Source organism: Pinus tabuliformis, chromosome 1_2 (assembly GCF_031772625.1).
Source record: "Pinus tabuliformis cultivar Carrire ecotype Pingquan chromosome 1_2, CPIR1, whole genome shotgun sequence".
NCBI lineage: Eukaryota > Viridiplantae > Streptophyta > Pinopsida > Pinales > Pinaceae > Pinus > Pinus tabuliformis.
In genome coordinates, this window is record NC_142298.1 from 985351934 (window position 1) to 985376647 (window position 24714).

At 42.8% G+C, this 24714-nt stretch overlaps 1 protein-coding gene across 1 annotated transcript; it reads left to right on the forward strand.

The window, feature by feature from the left end:
• Window positions 1-23839: 23839 nt before the first annotated feature.
• On the forward strand, window positions 23840-24166 carry LOC149209331 (uncharacterized). The gene has a single exon (XM_089398581.1). It carries the CDS (start codon window positions 23840-23842, stop codon window positions 24164-24166), a length of 327 nt encoding a protein of 108 aa, XP_089254707.1.
• Window positions 24167-24714: the final 548 nt, after the last annotated feature.

The window sequence follows — 24714 nt, forward strand, 5'->3', positions numbered from 1 at the left end:
TGCTATGGAGGATCTTGCCATGGATGACTATGATGAGACCTTGTATGGAGAAGCAAGGATTGTTGATTGTTGCAAGGCTTGTTGGGGTTGTTTGTGACCTTATGGTAGAAGGTGCAAAGGCCCTTGACAAGGGAGGAACATGATGATCGTTGTGGAGGAATGGGTCATGCTTTAGCCACATTGGCTAAGTGCCCGACATGGCTCATGGACAAGATTGAAGGGCACACACTTGGGTATGATGATGCTTGAGTGGACTTCTCATGGCCGAGACTAAGAGATAGTCTTGGTGGAACCTTCAGTGGAGGAGCCATGATGGAAGGGACTCGTGATGTGATGATGATATGGTTGGGTGACCGAGACCACTAGACCGAAGATTGCAGACTTGGATGAGGATGACCAATTGTTGTGATGGGTCTACTTGGTTGGACTACATGGGAAACTTAGTCATGGACATCAGGTTGGAGACATGGAGCATGGCAGTCTTATGCAGGGACATTATGCAGGAGCACTTGTAGAGGTGTCACTTAGGGGCATCCAATGAGGAGTGCCAAGGCAGGGATATTGTGCAGGTGGATTTGCTAGTGCGACATGGAGATGTTTTACTTAATAATGAGCCGATGGAGAGGTTGTGCACTTATGTACAACAAAGCCATGGACTTGGATGGAGTTGTGAGCAGACTATGGAGCATTCTTACTACATGGAGAGCTGAGGCATCTTGCAGAGACATTTGGGCGGAGACTTGTATGCTTGCTAGGATGTTGGTTGGGGATGACTTATGGAGCTCATGATGACATGAGATTGTTGTGACTTTTGGGGACTTCATATATGGTGGACTTGGAGGATCCGATGCATTGAGGAGCTGAGGTCAGAGACTTTGATGCAGGTGCATACTTTCAAGTACATGCATGGGTATGGCTTGAAAGAGTGACTTGATGTGGATGATTGATATGAGACACTTTGGAGTGATGGAGTTATGATGATGATGATGCTTTGGTGACAACACATGGGCATGGGTTGAGCCGAGACTCAACTACTTTTGACACATGGGAGCTGATTGATCTATGATCATGAGCAGCACATGGATAGATGAGATAGGTGTATACTTGTTTCTATGGCAGACTCTAGGGATGACACATTGCAGATATGATGGAGGTTGTTTCATGGACCTGGATGTGGCACACCGAGAGTTGGAGATTGATGAGATGATCTCTTCACTTTGAGGAGATACACACATGGATGATGTTGGGATAGATGTGGCTGATTTCATGTAGCACATTGACACCAAACATCATGGACAGCATGTTGCAGATGAGATGAGGGCTACTTCATGGACCTGAGCATGGCTTACACTTATATGGAGATGGATTCTTGATTGAGTTGAGGATGTGACAGGAGGTTTTGAGAAACGACTGATGATGGCATGAGGATGTGCATTCTCATGGTTTGGGCGTGACGGTTGGATTAGCTACCCAACTAGTTCAAACATGGGGACATGTAGTGTACAGAGATGTGTTAGCATTATGTTGGAGTACCATGGCAGCAGTTCACATGATGACACATGATGAGGTCAACATGGGACGTTGCAGTGAGCATGTAGCTTGGATGGAGGGGACAGCCTTCCATGATGGAGAGCAGCATGTGGAGATTGTGACAGGGTGATCGATGATCATGGATTGAGATGATCTCTGATGTATGACATACCGATGAGGTGTATACCTTGGTATGGTTACCTTGGTAACAGATGGTTGCCGAGGCGAGACATGATGGAAACAGTGGTTCTACATATGTTGCAGGGATGTTTGGCTTATCTGGAGGAGTTGACATCATGGATAGTGATGATCTTGGTGGTTGGCTACCGAGATGATATGTCGTCGAGGACGACAACGATTTCAGGTGGAGGAGGATGTAAGGTCCTCGAGTTAGCCGGGCACGGTTGGGCGAGCGGGCACGGTTGGGCACGCCGGTGAGTCAAGCCACATGACGGGTGAGCACGCGGGCGAAGGCGCGGGCGTGCGATGCACGGGCGGGCGCGTGGTGCACGGGCGGGCGAGAGCTGCACGAGGAAGCGACGTTTCGGCGAGCTGCTTGCGACGAAACCTGCATTATAAAATAAACTTGCAACAAAATTATGGACAAATGGAGAACGATAGAACGGTTATACCCCATGGAGCGTGGGCAAGATGACTAAAGGCCGACCTATGATAATGAGCAGGCCGACACGTCTTGACGGCGTTCAAAGGGTGTGCAACCGTGGGATGGGTGGTTAGCTGGGCAGCCCCACCCACACGTTACAAAGGCTATATGTGAGTGCATTGGAGCACTTGGAAATCATTCAATCGACAAGGAACTTCGCTCAAGAGGAAGAGGCGCAGGTCTAAGTGCGCAGAAGACAAGAAGAGAGGGCGCATACCTCATGCGCTAGTTCTTGGTTTAGCCGCACGGTAGAGAAGTGTCGTTCTTGGAGTTGGGTGAAGGCGTTGGGCAAGGTGTGCCCCGTGATCGGTTGAGGTTTGCACGACGGTCGTGCAAAGTGCCGGTTTGTGCTAGGACTTGGCAAGGGTGTCTTGGTGGCTCGGGTGAGCACCCGCCCATCGTGCAAGGTGTGCACAAGGTTGTAAAAGTCAGGGTTGCCTTTGATTGTAAAAATTGGCTAAGTATGAGACTTGGTCTTGCCAAGACATACTTGTGTATTATAAATTGATGTTCTTAATATGTTATCGGGCAGACTCATATTACAGGGAGTTGCCCCTCCCTTTATACTGTGCAATTGTTGTTCTCTTTTATAATTGCTGATGATAATGAATGAGTATGGGTGTTCATTAGTATAAAGGATAAACATAATATTGCTTGGTTGTGAAACACAAACTAAGGAAAAAGTGAAGTAAGGCGTAGTCCGTGAACATTAGTATTGGTGAAAAGAAAGTGTTCGATGGTGCCGCACCTCGCTATAAGCGGTTGGAAGACTACCGTAGGTTAGGGGCGTGACACCTTCCATCCAACAAAATTTTATGACTTTTTTTTTTTTGATATTTGGGCGAACATCACGGTTGGTCTAATTTTTATTTAAATATTTATTTTCCAATAATGGAAAAAATTAATATTTTAGTAATACTCTTCTTTTCTCTGTGAAATTGATTGAGGTTGGCTGCACGTTCAACGCTTTGTTACCTGGAAATCGAAAGATGCCGTTGCCTTTGTCTGCGTCGTTAATTTTCTATACCTATGTCTGCAGTTTTCTTTATGCACGTTATTGAGGTCCATAGGAAAAGAAACGAAGCTATTTACTTTTTGTTGATTGTTTTTTTCTGAAAATCCAAATTATAATCGTTAAACTTCAATATTTTAAATGCTCTAAAATTTTTTTGATGGTATAAATCTATTTTCATCATCAAAAATAAAATTCACTGTAAAATTTTTTGAAACTTTTTTACCAAATTCCAACCTTTTTGAAAGATGCCGTTGTCTTTACGTCTGCGTCGTTAATTTTCTACATCTATCATTACATTCTTCTTCTTAATAGTAAGCTTTCCTCGAACGTTCGTCCTCTGTACAAGACCAATGAAAACATTCCCCCTGTTATAAGTTTCACCGTTCCTCCCGGATGAAGTTAAAATTATATTTATTTTATGTTTTGCTTTATTACAAGGAGATGATATAATTATTTTTTATTATTTTGGAATTTCATGATATATTTTTTTAAGACGATAATGTGAACTTTCTTTATCTAAATTTTATTTTTATGAGATAAATAAATTCAAAGTAAATTTTTGTTATCTAATTTTTTTATTATATAAATAAATTCAACTTAGAATATATGTTATTTATGAATGTTAGAATATATGTTATTCATGAATGTAATATATATGTAAATTTTATTATTTATTAGTTTAAATTTTCTTAATTTTGGATCAATTGAGTGTTAAGAGAGATTAAATATTTTTTATTCAAAAAAGAGTTTGCATTTTCAGAGATTTGATTTTTCTAAGCGATTAAAAATGGATCTAATTATTAATTTTATATTTTTATTTTTATGTAATTTCACTGATTTAATATAATTTGTTGATAATTATAATTATTAATTACTATTATTTTAATTTTTTACTTAATGTAGCCGATCAACTCATATTAAGGCCAAAATAAGTCAAATGTAGAAACATTTATTTATTTATTTTACTCTTATAAAGTCTCTATGGGTATATGCTAAGGAACATAAATGATCCATAAGATTCGAGGCATTAATTACCAGCACATAAACATTAATTCTTTTAAGATTATGCACTTTAGTAGTTACTTAAGGTGGTAACTTACGCCTCCTACCATGTGCACAAAGTCAAAGGTTTATATTACTTGTTTACACGATCATTAATTCTAAGCCGAGATTACTATTAACCCAAAGAGGGTTGGTTCTCGAACCTCCCTTCTCCACCCTTCATATGTCCTTGCGCGCAACCTGCCACTTGGATTTACCTCCATGGTCGATCTACAAAAAGAATATCTAACGGTTCAGGTTTGTCGAGGCACGATTAGGGTAACGACCCGAGGGTGGCAAGGAAACATCGTCATTTGTTCCTGGATTCGACTGAGAAAACATCTCTACAACCAGTTCTCCATTTGGGTTACAACTACAGGTCTCGGGATGAGTTTTTATAGTCTCCAAGCTCCGTGAGAATTTTTTTTCATTGTTATAAGACCTACCTTAACTTCTCACCCTTCTTTTGCCTTTCAAAACCTAAACTTGGTCATGTTTTCTTGTTGTGCTGACGGTGTTGGACCCGCCAACATGTAAGGGGATCTCCCCGGTAAGAAGTCCCAATTAGGCTCAGACTGTTTGGTGTAGGAGTCCCAACAGTGGGTCGTACGGTAATGCCTTGACCGCGATTTCATAGAGAGCCAAACAAGATGTCCCTGTTGGTAGCAAAGGTGTGACAGCTGCACTAAGTCAACGAAGGTGCATAAGAGGTTCTAACACATTGAGGGTGAGGTGAGTGCGCCCCTTGGAAGGGAACACACGAGCGAAGATGCATCACAAGTTGGAAAGCAAGTTAGTGAGTAATCCAAAGTGATGGTTAAACCAGCATCACATTTCAGAAAGATTCATACATACTTATATAGAATAGCCCATACATGCATGCGTGAGCAAAGAAATACATATATCATTTAGAGTAAACCAGATAGCATAGAATACAATACAACATATGCATGAAACATGTTGGCTCTGTTATATTAAGAAGTGTAAGTTGCAGTCATATAGTACATCCATCTCTAACCACTAGTTCCGACAGTGGAATGTTACAGCCACAACTGCCTACTCCTCCAAAGAGATATACTAGCTCTACAAAGTGGAGAAGCCAATGCTCGTTACAATACTATCCAAGCTCTCTCCAAGATAGTCTTATAGGAAGCTTGGCTAACCAAAAGCCTTTACAATGAGTTATGAGGTTCTATTTATAGCAAAGGGTGGAGTGACCCTTGACATTCCCCTTTATAACACTTCATCTACCCTCATGACTCTTCATCTACTTTATGACTGTTACATCCAACTATTGACAGTTGAACTTCCACTTCACAGGGCGTTACATTACAATGCACATGTGCCCATGTGAGACAAAATAGCTCTAACAAGCCATGCAAGACATCACTGACACTTAGACTGTTGTGGTGAGACCAACTCTTTGGCATGCTTGTGATGGTCAAAGGTGGTGAGCTGATTCCAAGCTTGGTTATCCATGATGGTGTCCATGCGCTCAATGGTGACATCTTGCTGAAACGAACTCTTGCCTCTGTTGCATCTAGTGCATTGGTATGGCTCCTCCGTCCCACTTGTCTGCTAGCATGCACGTGGTCTTCTTAGGTGCAGTTGAACCGACAACACATTGATGCATAGTGTTTGTGTTGATCTTATAGTATGTGTTGGTGGTCATGCGCATCAACTGTCAACTACATGTTCAGCTCCAGTCGGACTTGCTTCTTTTCTTTGCCTTGGTGAGTGTGCCAAATGGGTTGGATTGCATGCGTGTGCACAATGATATGCATGCTTCTTAATTCCCTTGCATGTCATCAATAGCACTACTCACTTTGTTTGCTCTCTTCCAGTTGCTAGGATGGATCTATAACTTGTACAGGCATAGTTCATTCATCTATGCATGTTGCGCCCCCTGCTATACCTGTTCCTGCTACAACTCATTCGCTCATATGTGCATCTCGTGTTCTTCCTTGAGTTGCTGCTTCGGAACATGTAACTCCTTCTCTGTTTTTTTCTTTGCCTTCATGCGATCTTCATGTCGCACCGTCACCTCATAGCCTGAGTCTCCAAAGTTTCTTTCATCACATGTGGATCTGCTTGAGCTTGCAACTTTGTTCTGCCTCTGTGTTGTCAACAACCTCTCTCTTGTGTTCGTTGCATCTAGTATGCTGCCTTCAACTGTTGTTGATGGTCCTACTTGCTGTGATGCTACTACCATCACATCTTGATGTCCTTGTCTACGAACAACCTGATGTCTTAGCGGGTAGGCAAGTTCATAGACAATTGATCGACTGCATTCCCAAGTGTGCTCTGAATGGTGTCTTCGACTCTGCTCTCCTGGAAACCATTGTACCTGTGCTACTGAGAGGCAGATGAACAACTCCAATACCTGGACACATGGCAACACTCATGGCAAGTAATCTATTAGTTGAAAAGAAAAATGAACTTGAGAATTGAATTGCAACATACCTGTGTGACTCATCATGAAGGTTGCGCAATTTCCGCCGGGGGGTTGGGAGACTGACTGCCAAAATTCTGCAAGGCACAGTTCGGGCTGTGAGGAGGCTGAATGACTACTGGAACTACACAATGAACATTCCAGTGTCGCCTGCTGAGGACTGAAACTGCACAATGTGAAATTTCAGTCAGCAGTGACATTGAACCAGAAAACTGCATTGCGCAGTTTCTGGGGCCAACGGGAAATTGCCTTGAAGAATTGCGCAATTCAAGTCTGGAGGTGAGTGCTTGGCTAGGCTTACACAATTTTTGGAGGGAAGGCAGAGCCTTCGCTTCTAAAAATGCGCAGCGCTAACTGGGAAAGTTACGGTCTGGGCCAAGGCAGCCCAGTCTGGCTAACGGGTGACTGAAAACATGAGAACTATGAAAGCATGATGAAATGAGTGAAAACAAGAGTGAATGATCATTCATGCAAATAGAAAGTGTAGGATTCATAAAACAGGAAAGCATGCATGTGTGTGAAGCGAGTCGCCGCAACGTTGACCGTATGTGCAAAACGGTGTCATGCATGTGATAGTAGTGAGATGTTAACACAAACTGAAATGGTGCTAGCACAAGCTAGTATGTATCAAAATGACAATAAGAACTCACTGAAATCAAGCAGAAAACATTCATACGAAGTGAAACACAAAAAGCGCCAGAAACCAAGCGCGAGACATGAAAAGCAGGCTTACCTCAAAACAGCTAAGCTGAATGTGCCGACAACTCCTAGATGCAATGTGGGATGTCAGAGCTGCAATATCGATGTGACGAATGAGCTCTGCAGCTTCCGGTTGATGAGTTTTGATAAAATCGAGGTTGTGACACACATGCCACAAATATAGGTAAAGCGACACTTGGTGGGAGTTTTCTGAAATGATCCTAGCATGTAACCTCCAATTGCTAAAAATAGATCCCTGTAACAAGGGATGCCTTTTCATGTTGCCTTGGGAGGAGCAGCCCATGCATGAAAATCAGTTTTGCTCAGTCCTGGAGGGAACCAGTCAACTCATGTGCACATGCAACAATTTGCTCAGTTGGGAGGAAAAAATGCGCATTTCTGGGAGGTAGTTGGGCTGGGTTCCCAGAGGGATTCTACAATTTCTAGGCAGAGTAGCTGAATGCTACCCATAATTGCACAATTTATGGGTTGAGCAGTCCTAGTGGGAGGAATTGCGCAATTTTTCCAGTGAACAGTGACAAGCAAATTTGTGTAATTTTGGACCCCAGCAGGATGCCAGACAAAATTACACAATTTCTGGAGGGAAGGTTGGTTCCGCTCCAAAATTGCACAATTTCTTGAGGGAGCTGCTCAGCCTACAACTGGACCAAGTCTGGTTATATAGCCTGTGAGGGGGATGCAACAAGCTTTGATGGACAGGCTGTCACTCTGCAAGAAAATCATTGAAGCTTGTGTACTTGACAAGACAAGACATGCTGCTGTGAAAGGTTGGTAGGGAGGCTCCAAAACGAAGCTAAGAGAAAAATTTGGAGGGTGGTTGTAGCCGCTACAACACTTGGAAATACACTGGTAGAACTCCATCTCTCTGAATGCACCTTATTCATGAAAAGCAAGTCTAACACCTTCAGAAGTATTGTTCAGTTCTCAGTTCCTCTTGGTTTCCACACTTGCTTGATTGTAAGATGTAGCATCTTCCAATCTCTTGGTCGATTGACACACATTCCAGACCAAGTCAACGTAGTTGTTTCGATTAGGGTTGAGGGGTGTTGGGTAGTGCAAGCCCTGCATAATGAGTATGGCGTGCGAAGCCCGAAATTTTGGGTAATATTAGGGTAAAAGACTCCGCGGAAAGTGCGGAGCACGAACTATAGTAGGTTGAGTCAAAGGGTAGTCCGCCGAAAAATAATGTAAAGAAATAGTAATAGAGTCAGCCTGTGGAGGGATCGCAGGCAAAGGGAAAGTATAAATAGAGCGAGGCTATATGAGGGAAAGCAGTTCTCTTGGAAGATGAAATGTAATGGGTCCTTGAAGGCAATAGATGGAAAGTGTCTGTAAGTCCGAGTCGAGGGAGTAGGGTAGAAGGTAGAGGCTCTGCAGCTGTGTGTGCAGAGGCCTGAAAAGTCCGTAGTTGTGTGCGCGAACCCCTGTAGCTGAGTGCGCAGGGTAGATCTGGATGTGTTGTGGAAGATTGATAATAAAGATAAGTTTCTTCTAAATTCTGTGTTGGTTGTGACTTTATTCTTTTATGATAAATGAACTGTTATGATTTCTGCATTTGCTACGGTTGAATACATGTGAACTGGATTAATCTTGATGTGCGAGTAATAAATGTTTGCTTAAAGACCATTTTAACTAGATCAAACCAGTAATAAGTGATTCAATCTGTAATAAATGCGATAAGGGTATTCCGATATGTGCAGATCTAGCGTAGCGCGAGGTTGAAGAACAGCGCGCGAGCCCCAAACCACATCCAAGACATCCCCAGGGTGTGGAAACCTGGTTCTAGCACCCTCCCCTACTACCTCGGGTGAGACCTCAGTTTGCGCTTTGCGGGCTGTTGCTGAAAGGGCCGGTAGCTGCGGGATTTGTTTGGCTAAATAATTCTTCCAAACCTAGGTCAAGCCCATATGAGCCAACAAATGGTTCCATTGCTGGGACCGAGATCTGCCTAAGGGGTGTCTGGTGTGAAAGGCGGGGACGCTAGAGGAAAGGGCGATGAAGGATCAAGACAGTAGTAATGGCTAGTGCCATCCAGTTACCAATATTCAAGGGAGTAGGAAGTGAAGATCCAGAAAAGTTTTGGTTTGTATTGAATTCGGTATGGAACGCGTAGCAGATCATGAATGATGATATCAAGAAAGCCATATTAGTCAGCACACTGTAGGACCAAGTGCTAACATGGTATATGGAGTATTTGGGCATCAACCCAACGATGGGGATAGTGGACATCTACACGGAGTTAAAAAAGGAGTTCAGCCGACCAAAATCGGAGTTGTAGTTGGTCGTAGGATTCAAAGAAATCATGATGATTCCTGGTGAGACCCCATGGGATCTGGATCAGAGGTTAAAAAGTGCTATTTGCGAAGCCAACATGACCCTGATGGATGCACAACACCATGCTTGGTTTATCGCATCATTAATGCCATATCTGAAATTGACTTTGTCACAATAGAAGATCTCAACCCAAGAAGAAGCACTGGAGGTAGCAATGTGGCTGCACGAAACCCTGGTACATGACCCACGGTTGGGAGTTTAGCAAATCCAAGCGCAGGTCCAAAATTTGTGTTTGGAAATACAAAAGTTAAAACAAGACCAGGCGCCAGAAGTTCGGGAAGAAGTTTGATGCATCGAATGTAGGGGCTAGGGACATGATAAAGACCATTGTCTAGTTGCAGTAAACCTTGTGGTCATGGGGTGACTAGCACCATTGTGACCAGAGGCATAGGCAGGGCCGAGCGTGATCGCCCCGCTCTGGTGCGCAACTTGTCAAGTAGGAGGAAAACAAAACACGGTTAATTACCATCTGTTGCCAAAATACAATCAGACCCTCCAGCAGCTCTTTTGCAACTTTTGTACATCGGTGGGTCACGGGGATAGAGATTGCCGAATGTTGGTGGATCAGGCATCTGCATACCGAATACAGACTGTGAGACGAGGTAAAAATCTTGTTGCAACGTTTGCACGTGGTGGATTCCAAGGACGGGGTTGAGGACGGGGCTGAATGGGACCAGGAAGGGGTCGAGGATAGCTAATTTGTTACAATTGTGCAGGACCAGGACACTATGTGCGGGATTGCACAAATCCAACTCAAGTATCATGTCCCTATTGCGAAGAATTCGACCATGAACTGCTAGATTGCGTTATGCTGCTAGCACAGATTCGCGACAAGAGGACAACACCTCCTATGACGACACAGAATGTCCAGATGATAAGGGCTGAACCATGCGATAAAGAACCTAAAGTAAATATGGTACTATGGAGTGGTGCAATCTTAGAAGGAGATCAGTCTGAGCCATATAAAGGTTCCTAGATGTTAACAACTTTCATAGAAACTTGCATGAAGTTACTTTGTGATAATAAGGCAGTGAAAGGATTGCAGGAGGTAATTAACAAATACGCAGGATGGGGAGAACCTCGCATAGTCCGATGAATGGGGAGCCATACGTCGTGGAACGGAAAAGAAATGTGGTTAACAACGCGGATTGATGACTATGAGATCGATCAGGTCATTCTAGACCTCGGTTACGATGCAAATGTCTTTCCCAAGCAGACGTGGGAGCGTATCGTTAAGCCCCCACTCTAGTGGTCTCCAATCCAATTACGGATGGCAAATCAATAGAAGATCTTGCCCATGGGTAGGCTACAAGGAATCACCGTAGACCTGGATGGTGCAAGCACTAGAATAGACTTTGAAGTTATTGAGATAGTGGACGAATGAATGGGAATAGACTGGGCCATCGACATGAATGGGATTATTAATTTCAAGCACAGGAAGATGATATTTGAGAAAAATTCGTGCCACGTAGTTGTTCCGCTAGATCCAACCAAGGGACCCCGCTACACAGAACCTGTGCACGACGACGAGCAGGACGAAGCCTTGGATTGCATCTACCAAATTGTTGCACAAAGGCCAATAAAGGGTAAGGTAATGGAGGAACGGAGAATTTCACAGGGTTACGTGGAACCATACACCGATGATTCAGAGGAAGAAGATGAGCATTGGCGGAACATAATGAATGGGGCAACTATGTTAAGCTGCAATATGCTGACAAAATCCATGTACTATGTTAAAGCTCAAGACCGTGAGCTGCCGGTGTATGACGGGCTCACAGTAGTAAATGAATTCCTAGAGAAGTTTGAGAGCGCAGTACCAGAGTACCAACAATTTGATGTGCTCAAATGGGCCTTGCGCGGGACACCGGTGTGATGGTGGGGTACCCATAAAGGCACTTTAGTAGATTGACAAAGCTGTAAGCGCATCATGCATATACGATTTGGGAAGCCAACACTCCAACTAATGGAGAAATATGATGGACGAGAAAATCCGCACATACATTTGAGCAAATGGACCAAAGCTTATGGTGAAGAGTCACAACCAGAATGGGTGCACCTATTTTATCATACCTTAGATGTCATCCCAAGGAATTGGTCTATTAAAACAAAGCTCTGACGTGGCACAGGTGAGTGGGATATTTTGTGCTCAAGGTTTCTATCAACATTTCTTTTTGAGGATCAATGGATGGATACAGTGGATGACACGTTAAAGCTAGTAAAGACTGCAATTTTCACGTTGCCACTTGAGCCGGAAGAAGTTGTGCAACCAGACTGGTTGCGACAACTGAGTTGGGCCTTGGAATGTTACAATGTAAAAGTAGAAGGGGACAAGGATGATCTGCACAACATCAATACACCAGAATCCAAAGGAAGTCGAGAAGTGTGCAGCCCCAAAATAGAAGATCCAGACATTGCAACGCCATTAAAAATGAAGAAAATGAATATTAGAACAGAGGAACTGAAGTATGCTATGCTTGGAGATTACTAGGACGACGCTATAGTGGAAAAGGTCGTCGAGCTGCTCCGGGAGTATCGAGACCTCTTCCCTACCAAGATTACGGAGCTGAAAGGGATTCGAGGCGAACTAGGAATGATGAAGATAACTTTGAAGCCTGACGCGAAACCAGTGAAGCAACGACCTTACCGATTGAATCCAAAATATAAAGCAAAAGTACGAGAAGAACTAGACAAGATGCTAGCAGTCGGGATCATTGAACCAGTCGAGGAGTCTGATTGGGTAAGTCCGATGGTGGTACAGGAGAAGAAATAGAAGGGTGAGATCCGCATCTGCGTGGATCTATAGAAACTCAATGATGCTTGTGTTAACGATCCATTTCCCACACCTTTTACCGATGAAGTCTTAGAAAATGTGGACGGGCAAGAAGCATATTCCTTTATGGATGGGTTCTCTGGATACCATCAGATCAAGATCGTGCCAGAGGATCGAAGCAAGACAATGTTTTCTATGGAATGGGGTTGCTTTCAGTATACGGTGATGCCATTTGGGCTGAAGAATGCGCCGACAATATTTTCCTGCATTGTGGTAGCTACATTCAAGGAATTTATACATAAATTCTTGGAAGTCTATCTTGATGATTGGACCGTATTTGGCCTGGTTAAGAAACATACTGAGAGCTTACAATTAATGTTGGATATCTGCTGTCGACACGCGATTGCGGTCAATCTAAAGAAGTGTACGTTCCTTGTTCCTTTCGGGAACTTGCTGGGTCACGTAGTTTGTAGGCAAGGCCTGATGGTGGATATGGCAAAGATCGTTGTCATATTAGGTCTGCAAGCACCACGCAGTGTCAAACAACTGCATGCTACACTAGGACACACGAGCTACTATCAGAAGCTCATAAAAGGATACGCCCAGATCACGGATCCAATGGAACAATTGTTTAAAAAGGATGCCACGTATTGCTGGAATGAGGAATGTAACAAAAGCCTAGAATTGCTGAAGGAAAAAATGGCATCTGCCCCTATCTTGATCTTTCCAAAATGGGACTTGGAGTTCCACGTGCATGTCGATGCGTCGTGTATCGCATTAGGAGCAGTACTTACTCAAGAAGGAGCGGAGGTAGTTGACCACCCGATTGTGTTTGCAAGTCGAAGGTTGTCAAAAGCCGAGAAAAATTACTCTACTATTGAGCAAGAGGGATTGGCGATGGTGTACGCACTCCAGAAGTATTGTCACTATTTGCTTGGAGGACATTTGAAGATGTATACTGATCACTCTGTGGTAAAATACCTAGTGAATAAGCCTATGTTGGGGGGGTGCATCTGTCGATGGTTGCTGTTGTTTCAGGAGTATGATTTTTAGGTTGTTGTAAAGCCAGGACGTCTGAATGCAGGTCCAGACCACTTATCCTGGATTGAGATAGCCGAGGAACCCACGAATCTAGAAGAAGGACTTCTGGATGCCCAGTTGTATGCAATGCACATTGTAGACGACCACTTTGAGGATATAATCTATTTTTTGACTACTGGCACTACGCCATAGGGGTATTTGGTGCAATAAAGGAAGGAATCGGTGACACAAGCAGCAGATTTCACTGTTATTGACAACCATCTCTACAAGATGGGCCATGATGAGATATTACATAGATGTGTACCAGAGTTTGAGCGAGAACAGATCCTCGCTGAAGCACATGGAGGGGTTGCTAGTGGACATTATGCAGGCTGCGCCACAGCCCAGAAGGTTCTTCGCACCAGATTACTGTGGCCCACCCTACATCAAGATTCAAAAGCATACTACCGGGCCTGTGATGTATGCCAATGAACAGGCAAGCTGTCGCGAAGTGATGAAATGCCACCTCAACCACAAGTAACACTACAGTCATTTGAGAAATGGGTGATCAACTTCGTCTGGCCTATTGAACCACGAGGGAAGACGGGCGTGCGCTATATTATCACTGCAACCAAATATTTGACCCGATGGGTAGAAGCACAGTGGTGAGCTCCAGTATTGTAGCAATAATGCTACAACTCCTGGAACTCCCTTCTTTAATTTTATCAACCCGGTAGTTCGTAACAAACTTGGAAGCGGCGGTGCTGTATGCACAAGTACTAGCTCTTGTCGCAGCTGTCACTTGGTCAGCTAGCACAAGTCCGCTAGGGCTCAAGCCAACTTCTATATGCTCTCAGAAGAAGCTTGCTAAATGATGGACGAAGGCGATCTCAAAGGAAACTAATCTACTTTGCAAAAATGAACTGAAAGCCAAAAAGAAACACAAACCCTAGCAAACCCTAGCAAACCCTAATTCTACCAGCTAGTCCTACTGATGCAAAGGAAGGAATGCAAACAATGAAAAGAGATGCCATTACTTCTAGGAAGGTAAAATTCATGTGTCTAAGTTATCACTATCTGAAGAAATCATCTTTTTGTATTTTTGATTAAGTTGTTGAAATTATCATGCATCTGCTTCTAACTAGTTTTCCACTGTGCAGGGATAGATCAAGGAATGAAATGCTTTGGGAAAGGTTGGGATGGTACAGAGAGGGTCTAAGGGATCCCCAGTATCCTTTATGAGAGTTTCACAAAGTCTGGATGACATGCAACCGTGTTCATGAACTTCTACAGGAAGTCTGCAGGGGTTTCTACAGGATGTGCTGTAATTCTTCTACAGGATGTTTACGAATTGGATTTTTGAGGATGGGTGGTTGATGGAAGATGCATGGATGGTTATGGAGGTAGGATGGGGGTCTGAAGTGACCCAGGAACTGATGGATGGAGTGGTGAGATGATGTGGAAGGCTGACTTGGCTTGAAGGTAGTTGAGACAACAATGGAGAAGAAGGTAAGGTTACTTGGCAAAAGAGAAGATGGGAGATGAGAAACAGACTTGGTGATGGAGGAGCTGACCTGAACGAGGCTCAGATGAACGAGGAGGTGATGAAGGTGATAGAGATGCCCTGCACAATGCTTATTCAAACAAATCAATGAATTCTTGCAAACAAACCAAGTCCTAGCTAACTCAATCCAACTGTTAATGAATGAGTAAACAGCAGCCTTGTTTGAAAAGAGAACCATATACATCACATGAGCAAGAACATGCCAAAAGATCTAAATGCATACAAACTCCTACCAATCGATTCTAAGCATAAAAAGCTACGTTACCCATCAAAACCAACTACAATAACAAAGCAAGATCTAAAGAGCAGATTTTACTTCAGGAACGCAGCAAACACATAAATATAAACAAGGGCGGTACTGGGCGCTTGAGATGGGCCCAACCCCAAGAACTACAGCCTCCCAAGAGAGATTTAGAGCTGGTGCAAAGCTGGATCCATCTTTATTAATCAAGAAATGAAAAGTTACATCAAAACTGTCCACAAGAAGAACTTGAGCATGAGCTGAAAGCAAAGCTAATCTACTGCATAAAAATCGAACTACAAACTAGCTAACTAATGGCTAAAACAAAATGACTAACTGGCTACAAAATGACTAACCACTAGCTAACCAAAATGAGGCCCCAAGCCTTCTTATTTATACAATTTGAGGACCTAACAGTCCTCCTAAAAGTTAGGGACTTGGCTGCCCAAGACTTGTAGTTAACAGCAGTCCAACTTGACTTGCTTGGCTGCCCTTGTGCTCATTGATTTGGTGGCCTTTGAACTCCGAGCTGATGGTGGAGAATTCGAGGTAAGGGCCCATAAATGAGGGGGACACCTTCCTACAGATCCTCTAGCTTGTTCTCCCACGAATTTGGCTGCCAAGTGCTCATTAAGACCTTCAATTTTGTCTCCAAGTTGACCAAAAAGGCTACACAAAGCACCCATTAGACTTGTTGGCATAATGACTAACCAAATTCACTCTATTAACATAAAAATAATCAAAAACATGCAATAAAAAAATGAGGATGGTGGACTAAGCCAAATTAGGAGGTTGAATGAGCCCAAATAATTGTACATTTTTGGGGCTCATCATCACCCCCCTACTGAAAGTGTTGCTCATCCTCTGAGCAACCAAATCTCTCCCCTTGTCTTTGATGGCCTTGGTGACTTCCTTGGCTAGCATCTCGGCCAATTTCTCCTTTGGCTTCCCGCTTTTCAGACTTTCCTATAGAAACTGTTCGTTGGCTTCCTGTAGAAACAGTCTCTGTCTTCCTGTAGAAACAGTCCTGTAGCTGAGTTCTGGCTTGGCTATGGGCGATTTTCCTTTCAGCTGGGTTGTGGCAGCCTTCATCTTCTCCCCCTTTCTGCTCTTTTTCTTCACTGTTAAAAGGACTGATATCTTTGGCCAAAACTCTTCATTCATTTTTTCAACAATTCAGTTCACCATTTATTCCAACACATATCATGACAACATGTTCTCGTGTCCTTTCATCACTGTCATGAAACCATGCTTCTTTGCTTTGGTTCTTCCCACTGCCTGCTGCTTTTCCTGTTTTATGAGCTGTCCCATATCCATGTTTGAAAGAATAATCTTTGTCATCTATGGAAGTATATGATACAAAATCTTTGCGTCATCTGACCCTTTTTGGAAAATATATTCCTGCTTTTATTCATGGGTTATTTTTCGTAAGAGTATAATTACTAGAAAAACTCAGCAGAAATTAATTACTTTCTTCCTGGTCATCTAGCAAAATTTTGACAACAAAATTGGCAGTCAATTGTTTCATTTATGGCTCTGCATGTGTCTCAAGGAAAATAAGAACTTCATGTCAACAATTCTAGTTATAGACACTGCTGAATTCATTTCTTTATCAACATTCTACTGCTCTGTTTTGAATTCATGATCATATTGCAGAGATGGCATCTTTCCTCAACAATTAATTCTCCCCATGTTCCATATTGGTCTAGGATAAATTCAAATTATTTTCAAGAAAATCTCATACAACTCCTAAGAGATGAAAGAACCTACCAAAGGTATTCTTACTCTTTGATTTCCATATCGTTCAATGAAGAAGGGGGCTTTCTCCAAGAGGGATAAACTTTCATCAATATCCTTCAATGCAAGCCTATCTATAACTAAGAACTCTCTGGTCATTTTTCCCTCTACTGTTTTGGATAACTTTGAATGGTATGAATCACTTCAAAATATACAGTTCTGTCCCATAATCAATTCCTTGGTGAAGACTCACCAATGAGGTAGCAGAGCATTTAAAGTCAGAAAATAATGTTCTATCTGGAAAAACTTCATAATCTCGAGCTCTTTTCCTTGCTTTCATTCAAGTGCTTCTTGTGCTCAAGACTTCGCACTCTAACTGGATGAAGAAAAAACTTGGGCTTCTCTGCTTTTGAAAAGACTCTGCTGCACTTTCCTATAGACGACATCCTGTAGAAACGCCTGTAGGATGTCTCTGCGCCTTTGAATGATCTTTGCATGCGGGAGAATTGTTAACAAGCCCAAAACTTGATGAAGGACGTGAGTTTAACATTTGCAAGTGTAAATGAACAACAGTTAGCAAGTGTACCTGAACAACAATTACGTGAGTCTTCAGCCGAGCGTTCCTTTATTCACTGCGTGATTTGTGGTGAGGTGGCAGAGACATGCGTGCTGGCTTTTTCGAACTGAAGTAATGTCATGAACTGCTGTTGTTATCTATTTGTTCTCTGCTTGTATTCAATTCCATTAGTTGCACTAGAGTTTAGTTAATCCCCAACTGACTGTATTTTGTTTTGAACTTCACGTGAATGGCTGATCCATGCGTGCGTGATTTTTGCCTTGCTGAGTGCAATTGGACGTGGCTCCCTTCTTGGCTGAATCCACTCATCTCATTCATTCATGCATTGCTTTAGATTAGATCTACGCAAACAGAGGAACAAGGTTAAGTCACGTACCTCGAAGTTGAATGGCGGCCGTGAGCTGTTGTGGGCTTTCATTGCTGCATGCATTTGATTTTATGGTTGCATGATGGATTGGTTGTTGATTCATGGCTGGTTTTCTTGTGCAAGTGTCCTCTGGCCAGATGCATGCAACAAGAGTTCATTTCCACGTTCAGATCTGCATCCTGAAACTGCTGCCATTGAATTTTCAAAGGACCAGAACTTCTTTTTGCCATTTCTTCCAAACGGCAAACCGGATTCAGCTGAAACTCGGTGGGCATGTTCCTACCATCATGATGCATCTCCCATAGAAAATTCGTGATCAATGGATGCACGGATTTCGAGAAAATTGGAAAATGGCTGAAGATTTCAGAGCTCGATTTCTCAGAAACCGTGCATCGGAATTGGCTGAAACTGCTTGGGTAGGCTACTATCACCCACGTGCATCTCCCCATGAAACAGGTTTTGAAATGGATGCATGGTTATGGAGAAAATGCAAAAATGGTTGATGGTGATGGAGGCTGTTTTCTTGGAAACCGTGCACCGGAATTGCATGAAACTGCTCAGGCATATTGTCATCGACCTTGTACAATTCCCCATAAAACGGTTTGTCAAATGGATGCATGGTTCTCAAGTTATGGCAAAAACAAATTCTGCGCTATGGATTTTTTCCTCAAGGCTTTTTGCATGTGCTTGCATGGGATGAAAAAATGAATTTTGTTTGTGATGCAGGTATGGAGATGATGGAGGAGGAGTTGGAAGATGGCATGAGGGCTTCTGAACACTTGAGGAAGCTACCATGCTTGCCAAACCACTTTTTGAAATGCATGCCTAGTTTCCCACAATTTCTACAGGAAGATCCTGTAGAAGCATAATGAGAAGCACAAGGAGGTAAAAAAAATGATGGACGAAGGCAAGGGATGGACACACAAGTGCTTGCAGGCCTAACCAATAGACTCCCACCATCAGATTCACTGTTGAAATTGGATTTGGCTCGTCCAAAGGTTCTATAGGATGTTTCCTGTAGAAATACAGAGCTTTCCTGTAGAAGACACAGTTTTGAGGAAAGAAGCATAATGACATGAAAAAATGATGGAAAAGGGGTGAGGAATGGAAACATGGATGTGGGTAGGCCTCATGGACATATTCCAAGCCTTCAGGTCCTCCTCGGAGATCAATTTGGCTTTTTTGTAAGCTTCCTGTAGAAGATACGAAACTTCCTGTAGAAGGCACAAAAACTCCTTTGTCTTTGATCTGAGTGCTCCTCCTGTCATGACACGTCCTCCTTTAACCTGCAATGTCATTGCTGCAACATGAACTTATTCAATGGAGATTAGCTTTATTTTTCCTTTTTCTTTTTCTCTTTTTTTTTTTTGAAAAAGACAACTAGGGCACCTCATGGAGGTTTTCACCCTAATTGCCTGCCTTGGGCACCTCCAAGGGAGGTTTTCACCAAAGATCTTATTCTCTTTTCTTTTTTTCCCAACCCATTGACCGCCTCATGGAGTTTTTCAATCAATGAGCCAATCTAAAGCGCCTCCAAGGAGGTTTTCACCTTAGATTTTTATTTTTCTCTTTTTTCATTTTTTTTCTTTTTCTTTTTTTTTCTTTTTTCTTTTTTTTTCTACCGTACCCTACTTGAAAAACAAACTCATTTTCAAGTATAAGAATACTTCCAATGGAGCCATGTGCACATCGAGATTAGAGACAAAATGATGTGAAGGCTCGAAATGCATGCTTTGACAACTATCGAACTTTCAGAGACAAAATGATCTGACTTTGAAGGTACAAAACATAGCTGAGGAGGAAAGTACTGCTGCAACTTAGTGACCTTTTGAAACCATATCTCAATATAGCTTTGATATCCTTGGTCATCTTGCTGATCTGGATCATTCTTCATGTCACCTTCTATCATGAATTTCTCATCTTCCTCCTTTTGCTGATCTTTCTCTTGAATACATGGAAGATTTGATGGTAACCATGAGGAAACTCTCTCGATCTTTGATTTTGATCTCTTTTCTTCATCAAGTGCAGCCCATGGTTCTTTGATCTCCTCTTTTGAATCTTCTTTTGCTGGATGCGGTCCTTCAATGCTTGCAAGATGATCTCTTTCGTGCAATGCTTTTCCTGAGCTGTGGTGAACATCATTGAGCTCAAGAGGAGTCATTTGCACATGTTGTGCCTCAGATTTGCAATTGGGTTGAGCTGCTCCATTACATGGTTTTGGAAATGGAGGTACGGGTAGCTGAGTGGAGGTGTGAAATTGAGATGGAGATGGATGGCATTGTGGTTGGGTAGGCATTTGGGGTTGCCTTGGTGGAGGAGGAGGCAATGGTTGTTGATGAGCAGGTGGTGGAGGAAAATGAGCGGGATGAGAGTTGTACTGGGGCCTCCACTCCTGATAAGGTGCATTGCACTGAGGCTGTGGCTGAGCATAAGAGTGAAATGAATGAGCAACTGGTTGGGCATAATATGGATCTGTGAAGGAACAAGGAGAATATGACCAAGGAGGAGGTGTAGACCAGGAAGGATGAGTAGGGCGATCCCAAGAAGGCATGAAAGTGGCTTGATAAGGGTCATAATAGGTCTCGGGTATCCCTTGCAGTTCTTGTTGGTAAGATCTAGGTCCATATGGCCTCCTTTGGTTCATATAGTAGAGTGATTCAGTGGCTCCTTTGGCTCTTTGATATGCAGCTTTGATTCTGGGTAAGGAAGGGCACTGATCTGTAGGATGGTATTCTTCAGAGACAAAACACACTTCTAGGGAGTGCATTGGACATTCGTTCCTAGGATGCTTTCTAGTGCACCTAGGAAAAAAAATGACCAAAGCCCTCTTGGCTTCTTCTTGCTTCTTTTGGATCCGCAAGGTATCCAGTTGCATGGCAAGAAACTGCCTCATATCACTCTTGAAACCTTCGATCTGATTTTCAAATTCATTTTTGGACAAGGGACTGCTCCAATCATTTCTGCTTGTAGCCATTTTCTTCAGAGGAGTGTTTTTTTCTCCTTCTCCCCTAGAGGTTCTTCAGATATGTCTTGATGTCCACCCAGGGGTTCTTTCATCACAGCCATCGAAGAAGAACATTGGCTGTGTGAAGCAGTGGGGGGTTTGTGCAATCATTTTTCTAAGTTATCTCTACTCCTACAAAGCATGAAATGAAATCTTTTTGGTTGTTTTTTTCTTTTTTCTACTTCTACTTGCAAAACTGAAATAGATTGAACTGCACTAACTATCTTGCGAAAATGAAAATGCGGAATTGAAATGAAAGCAGGAAGGGACTAATCTATTTTGCTCAAATGAAATTGCAAGAATGAAATGCTAGTCTACGCTTGCAGAAAGGAAATTGCGGAATTGAAAGGCTATTCTAGGAAAGCAGGAAATGCTAATCTATGAAAGAAGGAAATACTAATCTATGAAAGCAGGAAATGTCTATGCTACTTTTGCAGAATGAAAATGAAATAAACTACTGAGCAGAAGGTTGTAGTAGAAAATAGAAGAATAGCAACAATCACCAATACTTTTCCGCTTCCCCGGCAACGGCGCCAAAAAGATGGTGAGCTCCAGTATTGTAGCAATAATGCTACAACTCCTGGAACTCCCTTCTTTAATTTTATCAACCCGGTAGTTCGTAACAAACTTGGAAGTAGCGGTGCTGTATGCACAAGTACTAGCTCTTGTCGCAGCTGTCACTTGGTCAGCTGGCACAAGTCCGCTAGGGCTCAAGCCAACTTCTATATGCTCTCAGAAGAAGCTTGCTAAATGATGGACGAAGGCGATCTCAAAGGAAACTAATCTACTTTGCAAAAATGAACTGAAAGCCAAAAAGAAACACAAACCCTAGCAAACCCTAGCAAACCCTAATTCTACCAGCTAGTCCTACTGATGCAAAGGAAGGAATGCAAACAATGAAAAGAGATGCCATTACTTCTAGGAAGGTAAAATGCATGTGTCTAAGTTATCACTATCTGAAGAAATCATCTTTTTGTATTTTTGATTAAGTTGTTGAAATTATCGTGCATGTGCTTCTAACTAGTTTTCCACTGTGCAGGGATGGATCAAGGGATGAAATGCTTTGGGAAAGGTTGGGATGGTACAGAGAGGGTCTAAGGGATCCCCAGTATCCTTTCTGAGAGTTTCACAAAGTCTGGATGACATGCAACCGTGTTCATGAACTTCTACAGGAAGTCTGCAGGGGTTTCTACAGGATGTGCCGTAATTCTTCTACAGGATGTTTACGAATTGGATTTTTGAGGATGGGTGGTTGATGGAAGATGCATGGATGGTTATGGAGGTAGGATGGGGGTCTGAAGTGACCCAGGAACTGATGGATGGAGTGGTGAGATGATGTGGAAGGCTGACTTGGCTTGAAGGTAGTTGAGACAGCAATGGAGAAGGTAAGGTTACTTGGCAAAAGAGAAGATGGGAGATGAGAAACAGACTTGGTGATGGAGGAGCTGACCTGAACGAGGCTCAGATGAACGAGGAGGTGATGAAGGTGATAGAGATGCCCTGCACAATGCTTATTCAAACAAATCAATGAATTCTTGCAAACAAACCAAGTCCTAGCTAACTCAATCCAACTGTTAATGAATGAGTAAACAGCAGCCTTGTTTGAAAAGAGAACCATATACATCACATGAGCAAGAACATGCCAAAAGATCTAAATGCATAAAAACTCCTACCAATCGATTCTAAGCATAAAAAGCTACGTTACCCATCAAAACCAACTACAATAACAAAGCAAGATCTAAAGAGCAGATTTTACTTCAGGAACGCAGCAAACACATAAATATAAACAAGGGAGGTACTGGGCGCTTGAGATGGGCCCAACCCCAAGAACTACAACCTCCCAAGAGAGATTTAGAGCTGGTGCAAAGCTGGATCCATATTTATTAATCAAGAAATGAAAAGTTACATCAAAACTGTCCACAAGAAGAACTTGAGCATGAGCTGAAAGCAAAGCTAATCTACTGCATAAAAATCGAACTACAAACTAGCTAACTAATGGCTAAAACAAAATGACTAACCACTAGCTAACCAAAATGAGGCCCCAAGCCTTCTTATTTATACAATTTGAGGACCCAACAGTCCTCCTAAAAGTTAGGGACTTGGCTGCCCAAGACTTGTAGTTAACAGCAGTCCAACTTGACTTGCTTGGCTGCCCTTGTGCTCATTGATTTGGTGGCCTTTGAACTCCGAGCTGATGGTGGAGAATTCGAGGTAAGGGCCCATAAATGAGGGGGACACCTTCCTACAAATCCTCTAGCTTGTTCTCCCACGAATTTGGCTGCCAAGTGCTCATTAAGACCTTCAATTTTGTCTCCAAGTTGACCAAAAAGGCTACACAAAGCACCCATTAGACTTGTTGGCATAATGACTAACCAAATTCACTCTATTAACGTAAAAATAATCAAAAACATGCAATAAAAAAATGAGGATGGTGGACTAAGCCAAATTAGGAGGTTGAATGAGCCCAAATAATTGTACATTTTTGAGGCTCATCACACAGCCAGTTAAAGATTGCACAGCCGCGACAACGACAAAGTTCTTGTTCGAGAACTTGTTGAACGAGTTTGGGTGTCCTAAGATTCTCATGTGTGATCGAGGAACGTATTTTTTGAACGAAACCATCAGCACGCTCACTGAGGAATTCCAAATATATCACCAACAAAGCATGCCATACCATCTACAAGCAAATGGGACCGTTGAGGCATTCAACAAAATTTTGGAAACCGCGATGACTAAGATCTGCAATGCATGACAGAACGATTGGGACTTGCGCATCCCTGCTGTGCTCTAAGCATACCGAACCATGTGCAAAAATTTGACAGGCCAGACACCATTTCGACTAGTCTATACTAAGGAGGCTGTGATGCCTATGGAATATATTGTGCCCAACCTACGAATTGCAGCAACTACAGGAATGGAAGATCGTGGGGCTTTGGAGGAAAGGCTCGCACAACTCGACGAACTGGACAAAGAACGATTTTTGGCGGGATTTCATCAGAAGGTACAGAAACAACACGAGAAATCATGGCATGATCCCCATATCAAGGTGTGTATGTTCAAGAAGGATGACCTCGTATTGTTATATGACAATAAGTTTGAAAAATTCCCAGGTAAACTCTGTATGCATTGATTGGGGCCTTATGTCTTTAAAGAAGTAACTGATGGGGGCACAGTTCAATTGGCTAAGCTCAACAGAGACCCCTTCCCAAGAAGAGTGAATGGCAGTCACCTGAAGCTCTATACGGGTAGGCCAACCACCTGACTAACCATTCCATGGCGAGTCTCACCGCTTCGACTAGTTGAAAGAGAGCGAGGGATGATAAAGCAGTCTAGGGAAAAGATGCATCGTTATCAGGGTATGTGTACAATTGGCCAACAATCAGGAGCGTGGTTCCATGGACAGAGCCATGCGGGTGTGCCGCTCTAAGGAATGATGACTGTTAATACCACTGTTCATGACAAGATGGCTACATTATGGCAAAAGGGAGCAGGCGGCGGGCAATTAAGAGCCACAATACGAGCCAAATATGAAATGATTGACCACAGATTTCACACGGGAAGGTTACACGAGTTGGAATGAGCGGCAATCCGGGCATTTGAAGTTCACATGGCTTATAAATCACCATGGGGAATCCGCTGGGCAACCTACACTTTGAAAATATAGATGGAGCTGCTCAT